Genomic DNA, 18,926 nt, shown 5'->3' with positions numbered 1-18,926 from the left:
GTTCAGTGCTAAAATTATAAAAAAAAAGGTATTCTATCATCAAACTTAATTAAACTAAATATTTCACTCGTTGGTGAGCCGTGAGACCACAGAGTAACAAACAGACAACAAATTTATTACTAAACCCCCATTCAGTTTGCCACTTAGTTTTGGAGCTGCAAACAGAATTAATAAAGAGTGAATTTAACTAGAAGGTCCCGGGTTCGATTCCTGGCAGGGGCAATTTGGAAATTTATAATTTATGACTTTTCTCTGTTCTGGTCTGGTGGAAAGCTTTGGCCGTGGCTAGTTAGGTACCACTCTACCGACAAAAGACGCATAGAAACCTATTGGGGATATGAATGCCATACTCCCTAACAGGTACACTCGCTACCATCTTAGACTGCACCATCACTTACCACTGTCCACCAGGCGAGATTGCAGTCAAGGGCTAATTTGTAGAGGAATAAAAAAAAAAGAACCGGTAAATAGGTGAACCTGCAACATATAACAAATAGCGGTCACTCGCGACAACGTTCGCGTATATTTCAACCTTAAAAGATAGACATAGTATGCAGACTTCTTTTTAGAACTTTTAAAGGGGAACAACCAGGGAACAACTTTGTAATTGAGATCCTCGCGTTCAAGTAAACAAACAAACTCTTTAACTTTATATATTATGTGTCCGCCTGTTTTAATATTTTCTGTATCTGTAACTTTTTAAATTCGTTATATCTTTCGAATGAAATGTACGATTTGAAAAATTCTAAAATTATTATTCTATCAACTTTTAAAATGTAAAATGTGGTTATTGGGACATGAATGTTGTCATCTGGCAAATATGAATTTATAGTTATTAAAGTTTAATTATTTACCCACTTTATAAATTTACTGTAACATATGTTCAAATCATTTTGAGACGAGTTCATTTAGTTTTACTTAAAGAATGACGCAATTGATGACAATTACAGTGCCGTAGTTTAAACATGTAAGTGTCAGGTTAAAATATAGTCACTATATTTTCATCAATGTAATGTTCTTAATAGGCAATTTGAAAGTTATTGTAAGAAATAGGAACATAATTAAGAAAAACAATAGACGATGTATTACCTATATGTTACTAATTAATGAATAGTTTATATGGTTTGTAGTATTTATTTAATGAATAAAACTTTCTTTATTCTTCACTAGGGGATGCCCGTGACTGTGTTGTGATTGTGATTTCTTGTGAAAAAGTTTTTTATATCGTCCTACGGCATACACTGCCCTATCACCCTTCGCGCCGCTGTTCCCAGCACTATTTAGCGTAATATGATCGTCGATAACTTTTAATTTAAACTGCATGCCCTAATAACTTCGCGTAAAAGACAAAGTTTTTGTGTACTTCAAATTTGGTATGTTAATTTATTTGTATTGACTCACTACAAACAGGCAGAAAGAAAAAACATATTAGACCGCGATTTAAAAATAAACTATTTTGTTTTAACGTAGACTACTAGGTAAACATCGAAGTGACACGCGATGTATCTTAGTGAGATATCCTCCGAAATATACGTGGTTGTCTGTTTGCATACTTTGTGGAGTGGAGTGGAGGTGACATCGAGGTAGCGAGATGAATCGCGGTGAGGCATCTTCGGCATGCTTTTACCCTAAGGCAAAAAGTTATACATTTTACCTATGGAGGGTAGAGGTAAGGAGAGTCATCTTATATGGGAGAAAAGTTGAAAAAGTGTCCAGTTGTATGCGCTAAATAACAGTTCAAAAATCCTCCACAATGGCGCTGGTGGATGCACAGGGTATGGTATGAATGTAGCAATCGTAGATGAATTGAAGTATGCAGAGTTAAAAAATTTAATGTCATTATCGACTAAAGTAGTTAATTATTGAGAATTTCAACAACTTACGTTGTACAAAATATTGTGGTAAATATAACCTTACTTCCTTGTTTATTTTTCAAGCCTACTCTAACAATATTTGGTTTGGCGCTTCTTTTAAGAGTTACCTGGATGCTAATGTGGTGCCATCCTAATTTAATACATTTTGACGACACTTTTTCATATACACAGATGATTTGACAGAGTAAGAATGTTTTTTGATTAGGTTATATTATTAGTTTATATGCACCTATTAGAATGTTTTTGGAATTGATTCTCTATTATAGGAGCTGAAGATGAGGATCAATTATTCTTTAAGAAAAATAAACACTAAAATATAAAAATATTAAATATAATAATATATTGTGGTCAAAGAGTATATAAACTATAAAACACCAAAATAAGTTGCTACTTGTAAATACCAAAGATAATAAAACAGCGTTTTATTCTCTTTGGTATTTACATGTAGCAAGGCACAGCCACACAGCCACTTTCTTTCTTTCAATCCGATTTGCTTGCGTCTGCGGAGGTTAGTCACACAAAACTTAAAAATTATATTATTTTACTAAGACAAGACTTAAATTTTAACAAAATATGGTCTCTTTATGGTTTCAGTAATTCAGGGTAATCTCTGTTTCCAATTGTCACAATGGTTGCCGCAAAGAAACAGGTAAGCAAGCACGTGTTTTTTTGTTGAGTGTTTTATGGACGTTTGGCATGATTATTTATTAAATATCCATTTAAATGATCTCCTTATTTTAAAAGTCCTACATTATGTGTTACTCGATAGGCTCGCTTTTTCTTGAATTTGCGGGGTTGAGGATGTAACATACATTTGAGGTTATTAATTGAGAACAGTGGTGAATGTTTGAAGCTAGTCTCTGGTAGAGTCTTTTAAGTCTAAGATAACTGTTATCGAAGACTTGACCAGTACTAATACCAGTTGCTGATGATTGACTGTATTTTGTATTTATTAACCTTCAGCATAAACTATGATAGTCATTATTGGTGATCTAGAACTAAACATATTGTGTTACACAAATTTGCAGTTAATGAACCATCAGCAAACATTTTTATGATTCACTGATACACACTACAAGGCACTACTTAAATCAAAAGATATATTGGCCAGTCAAAAGTATCACATTTCATTAGCTAGTATTGTAAGTGTTGCGATTATTATTTAACGTTCATGGATTTCATAATATTGTACAAAACAATATTATGAAATCCATGAACTAAAGGTATGCTTGTTTAATCTAGACATATTGCTCACTCTGCATCTTAATTTTACAGAAAAAGACTATCGAGTCTATAAACTCCAGATTGGCTCTGGTTATGAAATCTGGGAAATACTGTCTTGGTTACAAGCAGACGCTGAAAACTCTACGTCAGGGCAAGGCGAAGTTGGTCATTATTGCCAAAAATGCACCTCCACTAAGGTGAGACTACTAAGAAGTAGAGTTCCCGGTATTATTTGTCAATGGGAAGCATATGGAGTCTTCGGACTAAGAAGTATGGATTCCCATAATTTAATTCAGTAAAATTATAGACTTTGAAACATTACTGTAAAATATATTATTTATTTTCATTTTCATGCCAGTCTAGCTAAATAAAGATTTTACTGAATTTCTATATTTTTTGGGAACCCTATGGAGTAGTCTGAATCCATTTGCTTTTGTTTGGCAGGTGAGATTTATCACTTATTTAAATTTGTTTTATTGTAATTATTGATTGTTAAAAAATAAAAAACAATTATTGTTGACCTTAAATGAAACAATTGATTTAAAAACTAGAAATATTCCTAGTACCTAAAGATTTTTTCATAAATTTACTGTTCATTATTTACTATTTAGGTAAAATAAGTAATGAATTTTGTATGTGGACTTTTTGTCTTGAGCACATAAGGCCCAGTGAATGAGACAAGAAAAATGTCTTATGGACCCATTATTGTATTGATATAAAATAAACAGTATGGATCAATATAAGGATATTGTGGTCAAGTTTAAGCTAGATGTATTTGTGATTTAATTTGATTATTTTGTTCCAGGAAATCCGAAATTGAGTACTATGCTCTATTGGCCAAGACTGGTGTTCACCATTACAGTGGAAACAACATTGAATTAGGTACTGCCTGCGGAAAGTACTACAGAGTGTGCACATTAGCCATTACTGACCCTGGAGACTCTGACATTATAACAACATTGCCGGAGGCAACTGCTTAGATATAATAAAAACTAGTTCATACTATAAAGTCTTTAATTTCCCTCTCAAACTCTGCCCTTGAAGTTATTGCTCAACCCAAGCCCATCATACATATCTTAAAATCATAATTTTAAAAAGAGTACTACCTACCTTGACTTAAAGAAACCTTAATTGTGCAGACCCAATGATATTTTCTTCAAACTAAGGTTGACTTTGAGAAGCAATCCTCAATTGAGTGTCCTACAATACTAGTGAATGGGGCACTAATCCCCCAGTGATCAGTTTTGATGACCGAGGGCAGTGTGTAGGTCCTGGGGACTAGGTTCAATCCCTGTGTGGTTGCTACTTTTAGAGGGGTATAGGGTTTGTAAAACATCGGTGTACTAGTGCCATGGGGTAATATTATAACTTACACTTAGGGGCTAGTAGTACCATTTTATTGGACTGCATCATCACTTACCACCAGATGTGATTACAGTCAGGGGCAATTTTGTAGAGAAAACTTAACACAGGCAGGAACTGAATGTGTACTTGTGACCAATACAATAAAACAAGCATATTTTTTATTTATTTATTATAAAGACATGCAGGTTTTAATAGCTGAGCTATGCAAACAAATGTTATTTTGGTGCTCTTGATGGTGCCCTCCTGAGACACGATAACCAATGAGACTACTTAATTAGCTAATGCAGCAGTGACATATGGCATTTTTTTTTGTCTAGGTACCTGCTTTAGTCTACCACCCTTGGGAATATAATAGATGATACTAATGTAATATAAAAAACACTTCATAAAATCAGTTATTGTTAGAGAAAATAGTTAAGCTAGGAATATATATATAATAAATAAGGATAGTAGTAATTATAAAATATCCACTAGTATAAGCAACACAAAGAGAATGTTCCTCTTCAAGTTGCTGATACTGCTGTTATTAATCAAACACTGTTTATCATATCACATGTAGTGGTGATAATGTCTTTGTTCTACTACAGGTTTAGCAGACATAAATACTGTTAAAAGAAGCTAAAGTTCATTTTAGTTTATGTTTAGGATGCAAAAAGGCCAGCGCTAGACATACCTTCAGATTCTTTATTAGTTAAAGGGACTAGCAGTGAACCAGACACTGGGGGTAACATTTCTAAATCTCTTAAATCATTAACTTTTACTTTCAAATTACTCCGTAGCTTATTTATGTCAATGTTTAGTTGTTTTTGATCAGCTTCTAGTAGTGATATTGTATCTGTCAATTTATGTTTTAGAAGAACAGATCCAACTGTCACCCAACAATTTGTTTGGCAGGCTTTACTAATATCTCTGAGTGCTTCACGATTCTGATTTCTTCTCTTGTCTAGAAGTATTATATCACGTTTATCATTTATAATTTCTTCGGCCAGTTTTTCTACTGAAATGAGATACTGTAAAACTTTGGCTTGGTTATCCATAATAATTATCACCAGTTAAGATTCTTGGTGATGAATATTCACGTAATTCCACTTGGTTTGTTTCACGATAGAAATTGTATTTGAGTTCAATTCAGTTTTTTTTTTCCTCTCAGATTAGATCACATTTAAAAATTTGTAAATCAAAACAGCAAAAAAAAATTTAATTGCTAAAATAAAGTGTGCTTACAAATTAGTAACATATTAATATATCTCAGATGAAAGAGGTACTGTAGTATCCCGTAGCAGTAGCCAATATGAGATGTAATAAATAATACTTATACGTTTATAGATAGTTTATAGGTAGTAATTGATTAGGTTATGAAAAATTAAATGACGTTACCTACGAAGTGTTGCGCTATCCAAAATTTCCACTAAAATAATTATAACATAACCACAGAAAATAATTAAACTATAACCACAGAAAATCATTTATATCATAACAGCATGGTAGCATTTTCAATAATGTGTTAGGTACGCTGTTCTTTTTCTTTTTCGGATGGACACTTGCCGATAACCACTTGGGTTGCTACGGCGTCTACGGGGGAGTGGGGCGAGCCTGAGAGCTCGCCATGAGAATAGATCCTGGGGCTCGAGGACATCGGGGGGATAGGTGGGAGATGTCGACCCGAGGGTGCCTCCTGCGAGGACTCGGACCTCGGCTCGGTTCGACGTTAATCTGACTGTTGGTGGGCTTTTGGACTAATCATTGTAAGCGTACTTTGGTAACAGGTACAGGTACGCTGTTAAAAAAATATATTGTGTTATATTATATGTTTTGTGTTATAACGCCCACCTATATAATAGGTGTATATAGTATATACTCTTTGGTGACGCCGATGAGAAAGCGAGTGACGCCTGCCACAGATTAATGATTAGTACTGCCGGCTCCCGCCTTCATGCCACCATTTTGTTTGGCGAATTTTGAGCGTTAGGCAGATAACCTCCAAAGATATAATTTTAAATGTAAAGCAGTTACAGTAACATAAAATTAACTAAATGATAAATTAATTTCATTTATGGTACACTATTACAGTACATAAAACATTTTCATTATGGATGGCCCAAATCGTGGATTCCGAGGAGGAGGACGCGGCGGCCCTCGCGGCCGAGGAGGATTTGAGATGCGTGGCAGGTGAATCTAGATTAGATATAGATAATAGTTATCTAGGACCTATCAATATGATTTTTGGTCCCAGAGCTCATGAAAATTTTTAATTAGCCAATTTATAGGTTAATTCAATCAGCACCATTGACTTTATACTAACATGTTTTTTTTATTTTGGTAACAGAGGTGGTGGGCCTGGTATGCGAGGCCGCGGCGGCGGAGGCCTGCCTCCCAGGGGGGGCGGGCCACCCCGCGGGGGCCCACGTGGCTTTCGGGGAGGACCGATGCGCGGCGGCGGGGCCGATAGAGGCGGGAGATTTCCCCCGGGCCCTCAAGGGCCGGGCCCTCATCCTGTACCTACAATTGAGTCTCGAGGTCCTCCACAAAGTAATTACTTACAAATTTATTTATTTATAAATTATTTCCATATTGATAATGTATATCACTGGCCTTTTCAGTCAATTTAGAATATTCCAATATTACATTTACATTTTCTGGTAATTACATACAATAATTATTGCAACATAATATTAAGAATATTATGTTGCAATAATTATTGTATTTAAGTCTATTTATGTTTAGGAGGAGGATTCAACAATAACAGAGGTGGTCCTGGTGGCATGAGAGGAAGAGGTGGCCGAGGTAGAGGAGATTTTGGGCCCCGAAATGATAGGGGAGGCCGCGGTGGCATGCCAATGAGAGGTAATAGTATTGGGCATATATATGTTGTGTTCAATTTCACATTTCTGATTCCCGAAGGCTATATCACTTAAAGCTGCCTAATTCAATAATTTTTCAAATTGCCACTTTCAATTCCTCGTTATGTTTAATATTTACATATTTATGGATAGAATAATTATCACAATATTATACTACCTAATGCTCAAACAAAATTTGTATGAATAACTGGTCACCACTGGTTAGCAACTGTCTTTAAAAGTTAGATAGCCGGCTCCACTCAAATCTATTGAGCGATGTAAATTTATGTTCATTCTGCTATTGATAAAACACTTATACCCATTGTAACTGAACCTAGGCATTGCCTAAATCTAATTATTTATTTTAGTTAGTTTCCCAGCATATTATTATGGTTATGGCTGCTGATATTGATTTTATTTTTGTACTACAGAGGAGGGCTGTTAATGCAATATATAAAATGAGCCAAAGAGAGTCTTAAGAGATGAATTTAAAATTATAATGGTGCATAATCAACACATTTCAAAATTTAATTAATGAACATAAAAATACTAATACTAGAAGTAAAAATAAAATTGTAGTGAAATTTACTAGCCTGCATTAAATTAGTAGTTCATTTAAGGGTAATTGTATATCATTTTTTAACCAATTACCTCATGAACTCAGTGCATTGCCTTGTTTGTGTTTTTAGTGAAAACGGCCATTACTGCATTTCATATCTATCACATTTGGCTGAGATCTATAATAGTTATTATTTATTTTATATTATAATTATCCTTAACACAGATAAAATCTAGCTAGGATAGCCAGTACCTCAATTCATGATATGTGCAATTTTGATGAAAGACATAAACTATATTATTACTACTTGTCAGGACGAGGTGGCAGAGGCGGAGGACCACAGACGGGTGGCCCACCTGGACCTCTCGGGCCCCCAGCTCCCATCATTGGGCCAAATGCGCCCCCACGGCCAGCGCCTGCACCACATCAAGCGGGACCGCCGCCAGGCCCGCAAGGGGCGCCATTTAAGAGAGGTGGTGGTCCACATAGTGGCCCTGGAGGGCCACCCAAACGTGGAAGGTACAGCTTATTGACTAATTTTAGTCATCATCAGCCAGCTCTATTTATTACCACTGCATGAATTTCTTTTTAGTTTGTACTTAAAGGACATTGTAATATCTTCAAAAGAATTTTCATAGATGTTAATTTGAGTTGAGGGTTTTTAAGTCTAATATACAATTGCCTTTCACTAGATTCGAGGGACCAAGGGGCGGACGGCCAGCAAGCTATCAACCACCTGTGCACAATGCTCCGCCAGCCAATGGTTATGGGCCACCTTCGTAAGTATACATGTGTATACACCATAAAACATGATTTTACTCAATATGTTCAGTCCAATTCAAACTTATGACTTCTCTTTGCGTTTCGACGCACAGAATTCAATATTTTGTATCAGCCTACCAGCCAAAGTGTAGAGTTGATTACCAAAATTACACTCAAATCTAACGAAGACTTAATATTTGAATCGGACTGTACTTCAATATATAATTATTAATATGATGATCCAAGTTCTTGATAGGAATGTGCCGTCTGATACAAATATGACGCTATAAACTCCACTGATGCTATTTGGGATAGACAAAAAATAATAGTATTTTCCAGATCTTTTCTTTATTCCCATGTGTAATTCCAGACATACGGGGTATCAGCCGTATGAACAACCGCCGGCAGATCCTTATGCGTCACAAGCATACACATCAAGGTAAATACTATAATTATTATTCTTAAAATTCAGTATACAGTTTGAGTATTGCTAGAAAATCTTAGGGCTTGCTTGAAATTCAATAGTTCAAGCCTTCTCTGTGGCTGTGGGTGAGGCTCACAGTACACCATATTAAAATATTTTTTTACACCATACTAAATTAAAAATATTAAATAATAAAAGAGTACTAATTCATTTCTAAGATCCAAACTAAACATGATACTCACTTATGTGTTAAACTGTGTTCAGCTCATTTTAGTCCTCTTTTGCCCACAATACCTAGGTGGGGACTTCCTGACTACTGAATTTGTTTAAAGTGGTATATTAATATTGTTGCATATTGATGCATTGAGTTTAAAATCCATATTTTTGGTTCATCAAGATGTCAGATAACAGTGTAATTTCAATATAAATGTCAAACTGCTTTATGTAATGGTAGTTAGCCTTCTTAACTAAGTAAGACAAAATTTTGCACTATAAAATCAATAAAATAACTGAATCAATATAATAAAATCCATGATGAAAACACAAATGCGATAGGAATTGCCGTCTGATACTTAGATGCAGATAATATACAAACTGATGATTTTATTAAGCATACATGAATTTACTATGAAGCATGATATGAGCCGATTTTTAAGTGCTTTGTTATTTTAGTTCATATCAAGGTAACTACTCGCAAGCACCAGCACCAACTACAAACTACAACACTAGCAGCGGCTATGCTGCCAATTACGGGTACTCCAGTGGGGGCCAAGGTTATGAAAATGAAAGCTATGGGTAAATATAATTTCGTTACTTACAACTTACTAATAACTCATTACTTAGGACATAAACAGCTTTATTTATAGCTTTAAGCTTCAATATTTCCCAAAAGTTTTAACAAGGTCTTCTGTTAGATTTTCAAAAAAAAATTACCACTCAGTTGTGCACGTAAGAGTTAAGAGTAATATGCTAGAGTTTGATAATGGTAATAATAGTTAATAAACCAGGAATTTGCAGAATTTTAATTTTTTATATGTCTTTTCATCTTATTTTTTTATGTCTTGCTCTTATTAACACTTATGCAGTACGATAGTAACTTGCATAATCGATATTTCGCAAGTTGATTGCACATTACTAAATTATACATTACTAATTAATATTACTGTTGTTTAAAATAAGGCAACTTGGATTATAGTGACAGTAGCACATGGTTGTTGAACACAACCTATGCCATGAGTATAAGAGTCTTCAAGAGTTTTTAGTTTGGTTTAGTTAATCGTGTATGTTTGCAGCAATGGCGCCGGTGACGCAGGCTATGGCGCCGGAGAGCCGGCGTACGGCGCCGCACCAGCCTATGATACGTACTCACAACCCGCTTACAACTCCTACCAACAGCCTCAGGCGCAGTACAACAACTATGGTAAGAACCACTATACTCCAAACCACATCTCTTCTTTTGAAATTACCTATCAATAAACACACATTGACCAACATCACACTGGTCAAGCACAGCTCCACCTGTCATTACAATTTCAGCTATAAACTCTTTTTATCTACATATTACAAGCGGATTGCATTTTACGAATTTCCTTTGCTTATTATACTTTAACATGATCTGTGTGCATGACACAAGGAAAGACACAGATTGAGTATTAGTTTTACGGTCTCAAAATGAAATTCACAAGTCAACATTATATTTGACTGGGTTCTACATGTCTGATTTTTTTCCACATCAAAAACATATTAAGGAAAATTTTAGAAATCATGATTTTTATTATTTCAAAAATATTTACACTAGGATATAATTTATAAATTTGAAACGTGACATAATAGAATATTATGGGACTATGTGTACATTATTAACTTGAAATTATAAATCATGATTTTTTGTTTTCAAAAATATATATTCTTGTGGACTGTGATTGCCTTTACAGAAAACATTACCATCTTTATAGGTGATTGATCAGCAGTGATTGGAATAGGAATATTTATATTAAGATAATGTACAAAATCACTAGGATATAATTTATAAATTTGAAACATGAAAGAATCTAATAAGATTGTTTACATTATTAACTTGAAATTATAAAGGAATTTTGTTGATGGAACAAAAGATGCTACCGTTAAATGCAAGAGAAAGTGTATAATATTTTGAGGCACACAAGCCTTATCCATATAATGTTTGAGATCATTCACCCTCAAATGGCATTGCGCATTGCTATCACTGACAAGTGATAAGCTTATAATATGGCTACCATACAGAAACAATAGACATATTCTCTGCAGGAATGTGTTGCATTTAGCTATATTACAACTTCCCTTATAGCTAACCATTGCAATCAGCTGCTGACAATGGTAAAACCAACTGTACAATGTTAGTAATTCTGAAGAGGCTATGATAATAACTGTTAGTATAATAATTATTAATGTAGGTTATAGGTTGCCAAAATTGTTAGTGATACAGAAAGCCCAAATAGCCATGAAATTGCATCGAGTCACTATCAATTAAGAGAAACTTTTGTCAAAAACTCAAACAAGTTTTAAGATCAAATAATTTGAAGGTGAAAAATATGAAATTTTAATGATTACATTTTTACATATAAATAAAAAAACATACACACTTCTGTGAAAATGAGCATCTTGTATACCTGCAAAAAAAAATTTAGGAAACTAAAAGGACACTTAAACAATGAGGTTTCATAAGGTTAAATAATTCAATAGTATAATGTTCATATAGAAATGAAAAATACATTATCAATACTTATAAGGTTTTATAATATAAGAATGGGAAAACAAATATGAGAAATAAAATTGTAGTTAAAGAACTTTTCGGGACACACGGATTAAGGAATTTTTACAATAGCATTATTCATAAACATTTCATATGGCTTACTTTTGAAGATGCTGGCGTATATAAAATATAAGCCGGATGTACATTTAACGTTACATTGTATATCAGTCAAGTGGAGTTCCAATCTAGAGTATAAAAAGAAATAATATTGTTTCGCTTTTTTCAATAGTGCAGTCTTTGATATGCTTCAATATGGTACTTATATGTATTACTTATGTGTATAGTATATCTAATTAAACAATGCGAGGTTAATTAAACAATAGAACTGCGTAGTTAGATTATCTGCAGTTATAACTTTTATACCTTATACGTATTAGGGTGTGACAATTATTATTATAGTGATTGATGAGAATTCATAGGGGTGGAGTAAAAATACCAATATAAGTCGTTTTTTACACACTGGAAAGCGTGTAGTATCATTTGATCCTTGAGAAATGAAAAAAACAGGACAGAGAGTGTTCACAATATATATTGTTCACAATATAACAGTATATATTGAAAATTTCAATATTTAAAAAATTATATTTGAAAAAATTTCCGCTTACAACAGTATTATTTATGTGTATGATATATATAGCTTATATAAAACAAGTCTATTATTTAAAAATAAAGAAGTGGAACTTCTTTAGGTAGTGTTCTCTCATTGTAGCTTAGCGTTACTGAAGCCGTATTTTTGGCGTTTGCTTCAGTATCTGAAGTTGTCAACTTGTCCTATGTTATATGCGTTATATGATGCATGCTTAAGACTTTTACCTACCAAACCTAAAGAAGTTTCACTGTAGTGGGTTCTCCTAGTATACTGCCGAACCGAAGCCTTTTGATTATTCTTTAAGTATACATCTTTCATAAAAATAAGCATAGCATCAATATTTTTGTTATTGTTTGTATTACAGGCAGTTGGTGATCTCTTTGAGTCGAAAAACTAGGAACATCTGTACTCAACTTTAATAATAAATAGCTGGATCAATTGATATGAAGCATTAATGGATGCATAATGGTTTCACTTATTATATCATAATAGGGAATATATTATTATATAACATGATCAGTGTAACGTTTTGTTTGAATGGTTATGAATTTGACTCTAGAAAATTAATGACGACGTGACTAAAATATGATGAAATAACATAAGAAAGGAGCGATTTGTTTTACTTTATCGATGAACCATGTTTCATATAAGTCACAATGGAATGAATGAGATTTCCCGATACATTTTGTATTAACACCGATTAGTTGTATTTAATGGTACGTAAAAAAGGTACCATGTTTAGAAATAAGAAACTTAATTTAATAAAATTTAATGCCACAATTTTCGCACTTTTTATTATTTTAAATATAACCATAAAGCGAAAAAAGCTATTGAAGTTCTGTATAAATTAGTACCTATCATGTTAAGAAAGATATCATAGTAATGACACTGAAGGAAATTTACCAATGATTGAAGTGGGCAAAAAAGGGTATTTAAAATTGGAAATATGTTAAATTTACTCACAATTTATCAAATACCCGAAAGCTACAAAAACTAGGTACAAAGGTTCCAAAACTTTGATAAAAGGTATAGGTAGTGGTAAATATGTTCTGGTTTATGAGAATTAGACAGGATATTTCCCAAAGTTGGGTTAAAGGACAGTCTTGCGATCATGTTAAAAGCCTAGATGCTTGGAGTGGCTTAAGAGGCGTTTTATGCGCGCGACGACTCGCGCGTTCCCGAGCATATACTCCGTCCAGATGATGACGTGCGTTTCCTCACTCGCGCGTTCTATGCGCGAGTATAGATACTCAGGCGCCATTACTGCGTCCAGTACTACGCGCAGTACTACGCGCGAATTGGTAGCGAGTAGACGTATTACAAAATAGAGCGTGATAACTTCGACACCGAACTTTTTATAGACGAAATTGAAAAAAAAGTAGCCATATAGGATATGGAATCTTCAGACTATGTATTCCAATAGAGTATTCAGGAAGGAACTGGGAAGAAATATTAGATTTTTTTTGTGAATAGTAAGAACTGTTCTCTGAACTTTGGGTATAATGTTCTGGATATACTGTCAAGTAGCGTTGGATGCACGTTAAATCGTCGACTTCCTCTTTCTTCGATTACGACGTTTTCATCGATGGTATGCAAGCCACAATACAACCGCTGTATCCGAGTCCATGTTCATAACTGAATCTCCCACGCAATATAAATTTAAACGCGCGAGTAGACTTGCGCGTAAAACGCCTCATCTGGACAGGCTTTAATGTTTTTGTGAGTTAGTTGTTTTTGGTGATTGTTTTTGTAGTTTAATTTCTTTAATATGTACCTATAGTCTGTTAGACTAGGACAACGAAGACATAAAGTCGCTTGGCGTTTTAGTTTTGTATGTTAATGGGTTATATGCCTACCTTGTTCTTAACAAGTTCAATGCGTAGTCGTACCTAGTAAATTTTGGTATTAATAGTTAAATAGGTTTATTGATGGATACTTTGATTGAAAATGACTACTCTGTGAGAAATAGTTAAACAAGAACATAGCTGGCTTACAAAACGTAAGTCCTCTGGTTTCGTTCCGGATTAGGTCAGATTTGACACAAGGTAACAATTTTATATTTATACTAATTTTTTTGTTCATTCAATTAAACATTATTTTATTTTGCAGGATTTATATTGCATTTCTTATAAATGTTTGAACATTAATGAGACAGACTTGTAGTACCTATTTAAAGTATAACTATTTTATAGCGTATTAAGTAATGATGATCAATTTAATTATAACGTTGAGGTTTTAAACTCAATAGAACTGATCACGCTGTAGGTATAAAATCTGAACTAATCAATAGTTCTAAGCAGAATAATAGTTACTTTTAGTATCATCGTCGTCATCTACGTCCGCCTATTAATGACCCACGTCTGGCTCTAGGCCTCTTATCTCTTAGAAAAGATTTTATTGACATAGCCAATCCACGCTGCTTCAATGCGCGTAGGCGGACTTATGAATAATTAGTGTACTAAGATGCAATTCTAGCGCAAGCTTCGTGAGCAGCACATCTAACGAGAGTAGTCATTACTACTTTGAAGATATAGTATAAATATGAAATTCAGGTAACCGTTGCTTCCTATTTTATTAATTAGATGTATTTTAGATAGATACCGATTTTTATAGCATTTTAAATCTTAGTTTTAAGTTTTTCTTTACAAATTGACCAATAAAAGAACAATACAAGAATAATACCATGGCATAATTATCCAAGTAGTGCCAGCTAAGCGGATTTTATTTTAATATGTCGACCAAGCCGTTGAACATATTTTAAATTGTGGTCTTCCGAGATCCGTAGAATATATTTACACAATTCAACAGTAAATAAAATGCGTGCATCAAAATATAAGTCTGTGCGATACCTCCATAAGATATAAGAGAAGATAAGATATTAAGACTCAAACTAAAGTATATCCAGTTTAGTGACCAAGTTAGGTATGCCACTTGTAGGTGACATTGGCGAAAAGTTCTGACTAATAATTAAAAGAACAATAAGAACTAGGTTACAATAAGATCTGAGGTAACATGTCACACGTTACATATACATTGATAACGTAGATATTTATGTAAACATTGATAGGGCAATAACGTGCAAAAGATGCCAAGCAATTTAGTGTATGGAATATAATAATAAGAAACAAATAAATAAAAATATGAACAATGAAACCGAAATAATGTATTTTTCAAAGCATAATAAGGTTACGGCAATTAGAACATATTTAAATAATTAAGTCTGTCGTTAAGAGATCTATATTTTTTTGAAAGGTTCTTAACAAATTAAGAATGTACTAGCTTAATACAAATGGCAAGGTTAAACATGAACAATCCATAGGTTATATCTACCAGATGAATAATTCAAAGACATGACTACACAAAAATGGAAAGATTTTGTTTTCTTTAATAGGGATATTTCGTACCATTAACTTTCACTTACATCGGGTAACATTACTGACTAGAAAGATGTAACTAATCTTACCTAACCTAATTTACTTATGATGTTTAATGTTGTTTAAACTTTCAGAATATGGATGAAACTAACATGTACATGAAAATATATTGAAGATTAAGTACATGTTGTGCAATCGAATAAGTTGGCAACGCCAAATGAAGTCATGGTGGCGAAATAAAATGAAGGTAATTTTAAATAGTTTTTAACGTTTTTGACAAATTTTCATAAAATAACTTTAAATTTTTACGTCACAAATTGTTTCATTATTAGAATGTAATGTTATCTATTTGTACACCACAAAAAGAAAAAAAAAAATGAGACACCAAGATAATATAATAGAGAATATAATATAATAGAAGGAATGTAAGAGAGAGTCAGAATCTAGTCAGCTGAGCAATAGGTATGTAAAAGGCGCCGCTGCGCTACCAAAGGACGGGCGGCATACAAGCGCAGGAGAATTTTGCATTTTATATCGAAGCCCGTAGGGTAATGTTCTTGACGTGCTTGGCGTAGTACCAACAGATGTTGCTGCTAGGTACAAAACCCCATACTTCGCGTGATGAAAAATAGTGACTAATTAACTTTCGTTTTCTACTAAATTTTTCATTAACTTTTCTTTATTATTTAAGTTCGTATTTATCATAATACCATAAGAATAAAATAGAAAAACAATTTATTCAACCTACAAGTACTAACAAAAAGAGCTAAATTCACAAAACAATATAAAAGCATAAATGTAAAATGCTAAATTCTCCTGCCGGTTAACCGACTCTTTGACAATGAACAGACACCAAGGAAGTTGCTCGACATAAGATCGTGAAGTGCGAAAATTCTTACGTAAGATGTTCAGCAAGTCAATGCGATCGAATAAGTAAACGTGAGGAGACGTGAGTAGAAATTATCACACTGCACTCAACAGTGATAGCCCAGTGGTTAGGACTTCGGCTTCACTTTCGAGGGGCCGACTTTGAAATCACCTCTAACATTTCTAAATTACGTGCTTTATAAAATTAAAATGTCACTTGCTTCAAATGTGAAGGAAAACATCGTGAGGAAACCTGCATGCCTCCATAATATTCGCAAAGGCGTCCAGCGTGGTAGATTACAGCTGACTGATGATGATGACTCGGGCGGTAGGAGAAAACTGTACACAAATAATAAAGTAAACATACCCAGTCCTGATATGTCGTACATAGAAATTGATGGTGCTGCTACACTGCAGTTAAAAAATGTTATAATATTTTAGTAAACATTTGATTGTTAGCAATTTTTTTTCATTGTAACATAAGTAGTGTGAAAATTCAATGATTTTTTTTAACTTTTTGGGTAGCAGCAGGTGGTCTCTTGATTTGGATTATCAATTACCATCAAAAACGTTTCAGAGGTAATTTTAGTTTTGAGTATACTGAAGACAAAGATACACTAGGGCAGTGTGAGATTATCTAGCTATTCCGTATTGTTAAATTTAACTACGATTATTTGAAATAAAAAGGGCCACCTAGTGACTGTTTCCCAGTCAATAATTCTTGGTAACGTGACAGTAGTAAAGATTTTATCTCCCACGTATATTAACTACATCATAACGCATTCGATCGACTGTTTGGCGGTGTTTATACATGATAAGACCAATTATTATAGACACCGAAATGTCAGTCGAATTTGAACCATTTTTTAGAAACCTACCTAAAGTTTGTCAATTATATTTTGTAACTTGTCTAACATCATTTTTTTTGTACCTAGGTCGAAGCACACCGTGCCACGGCGTACCAGTGTGACACGAAGCAAGTTCCTCGGATAGTCTTACTAGTACAACGCTTAGTTACATTTTAAATTTATAAATTAAAATCAGCTTATTTGTAATTTGACTTTTTGTTTCACCTTTACCCCTTCAGTCTAGTAACAAGTTCAAAAAACGTGTTAATTCATCAATCATCAAGCTCCTTGAAATGGCTCATTCATTTGGTAATGTCATCAAAATAAGAATGTTGTAAATTGGGGTTTTTATTTTTTTAAATAATACACTGTCTAAATTTTTGGAACATAATTATAAGTTTTTTTAATTTAGATTCTAAATTGAAATCACTATAGATAAGTTCCAAAAATTTTACGAATACTTTACTTTTTAAGACGTACGTACCACTTCAAAGAAGTACAGTAACTATAACATTACTTTTTTGTGCCTTGGACATATAATACTTATATCTTAGCAGCTCATATTCCTGTTTACATTTTATTAATTCTTTTGAGAGCTTATTTTTTTTAATTAATATATGTTATACGTTTTATGTTTACTTTTAATGGCTGCTCAAACTGAGTTGCAAATAAAAATAAATGCTGTAATATAATATGGTCTAATATTTGGAATAAAAATAAGTAAATAAAGTATCCAAACACACAAATTGTAATAAACAGAACTAATAATCAGTTAGGATCAAGGAAATTATATCGATACGACACCAGTTGTTGAGTATTCCCGATTCCTAAACGAAGACTAGTCTTGGTAGGAGGAATGACAATGTCAGTGGAGAGAATAAGGAGGGAAAATAAGGGGAATTAACCGACGAGGATAGTGATCTAAAAAGTACAGTTGGTAGAAGGTTAAAAGGGGATTCGGTATCCTTACTAATTATAGGAAGAAGTAATTTTCTATAAAAGAAAGTAAACCAGTTTTATTGACGGGAGTCGTTGATACGCACTTTCTAAAAACCACAATTTGCAAACGAGATTACAGATGAGTATTAACACATTTACATTAAACTTACTTGCTAGAAGCTGTTATAAGCACCATTGTGACCAAAAATAATAACTGTTAAAGTTAAGGCATGATACTTAATTTAAACTTTATAAAACTATTCAAACCTATTAAGTCGGCAGGTATGTACTATGATAAATTATAAGTAGGTCCTGCTTTAAATAAATCGAAAGTAAAGTATTAGTATGAAAAATTTTTACCTAGTAGATAACTAAAATAAATCTCAAGTTACAAAGTAAATAAATAACTTCTAAATATGTGCACTGTATTTTATTTATGTGAGCCTAACCCAATATTTCCAACAGCTGAT

General features: G+C 33.4%; 3 protein-coding genes across 5 annotated transcripts; 2 read left to right on the top strand and 1 right to left on the bottom strand.

The window, feature by feature from the left end:
- Positions 1-2,301: 2,301 nt before the first annotated feature.
- On the top strand, positions 2,302-4,103 carry LOC120623444 (60S ribosomal protein L30). The gene is made up of 4 exons (XM_039889474.1): positions 2,302-2,382; positions 2,469-2,523; positions 3,150-3,295; positions 3,904-4,103. Exons 2-4 carry the CDS (start codon positions 2,503-2,505, stop codon positions 4,076-4,078), a joined length of 342 nt encoding a protein of 113 aa, XP_039745408.1. The 5' UTR covers positions 2,302-2,382; positions 2,469-2,502; the 3' UTR covers positions 4,079-4,103.
- A 909-nt stretch (positions 4,104-5,012) lies between these two features.
- LOC120623515 (p53 and DNA damage-regulated protein 1) lies at positions 5,013-5,500 on the bottom strand. The gene is made up of 2 exons (XM_039889566.1): positions 5,137-5,500; positions 5,013-5,068 (listed from the first exon to the last, which is right to left on the bottom strand). Exons 1-2 carry the CDS (start codon positions 5,498-5,500, stop codon positions 5,013-5,015), a joined length of 420 nt encoding a protein of 139 aa, XP_039745500.1.
- Positions 5,501-6,365: 865 nt separating this feature from the next.
- Positions 6,366-17,729, top strand: LOC120623442 (collagen alpha-1(III) chain-like). Of its 3 annotated transcripts, XR_005658707.1 has the most exons (10): positions 6,367-6,632; positions 6,790-6,992; positions 7,188-7,307; positions 8,177-8,381; positions 8,555-8,641; positions 8,995-9,063; positions 9,721-9,843; positions 10,341-10,468; positions 15,937-16,049; positions 17,605-17,729. XR_005658707.1 is itself a non-coding variant. In XM_039889472.1 (9 exons), exons 1-9 carry the CDS (start codon positions 6,553-6,555, stop codon positions 12,801-12,803), a joined length of 1,014 nt encoding a protein of 337 aa, XP_039745406.1. In that variant the 5' UTR covers positions 6,366-6,552; the 3' UTR covers positions 12,804-13,208. The 3 variants fall into 3 exon arrangements, 2 of the variants coding, with proteins under 2 accessions (XP_039745406.1, XP_039745405.1); XM_039889472.1 differs by lacking the exons at positions 15,937-16,049; positions 17,605-17,729 and adding an exon at positions 12,793-13,208 and having other exon boundaries at positions 6,366-6,632; positions 6,790-6,980; XM_039889471.1 differs by lacking the exons at positions 15,937-16,049; positions 17,605-17,729 and adding an exon at positions 12,793-13,208.
- Positions 17,730-18,926: the final 1,197 nt, after the last annotated feature.

The sequence above is a fragment of the Pararge aegeria genome, chromosome 4 (assembly GCF_905163445.1).
Source record: "Pararge aegeria chromosome 4, ilParAegt1.1, whole genome shotgun sequence".
NCBI classification, from domain to species: Eukaryota; Metazoa; Arthropoda; class Insecta; order Lepidoptera; family Nymphalidae; genus Pararge; species Pararge aegeria.
Note: the sequence above shows the minus strand (reverse complement) of the source record. Positions and strands in the feature narration are given on the sequence as shown.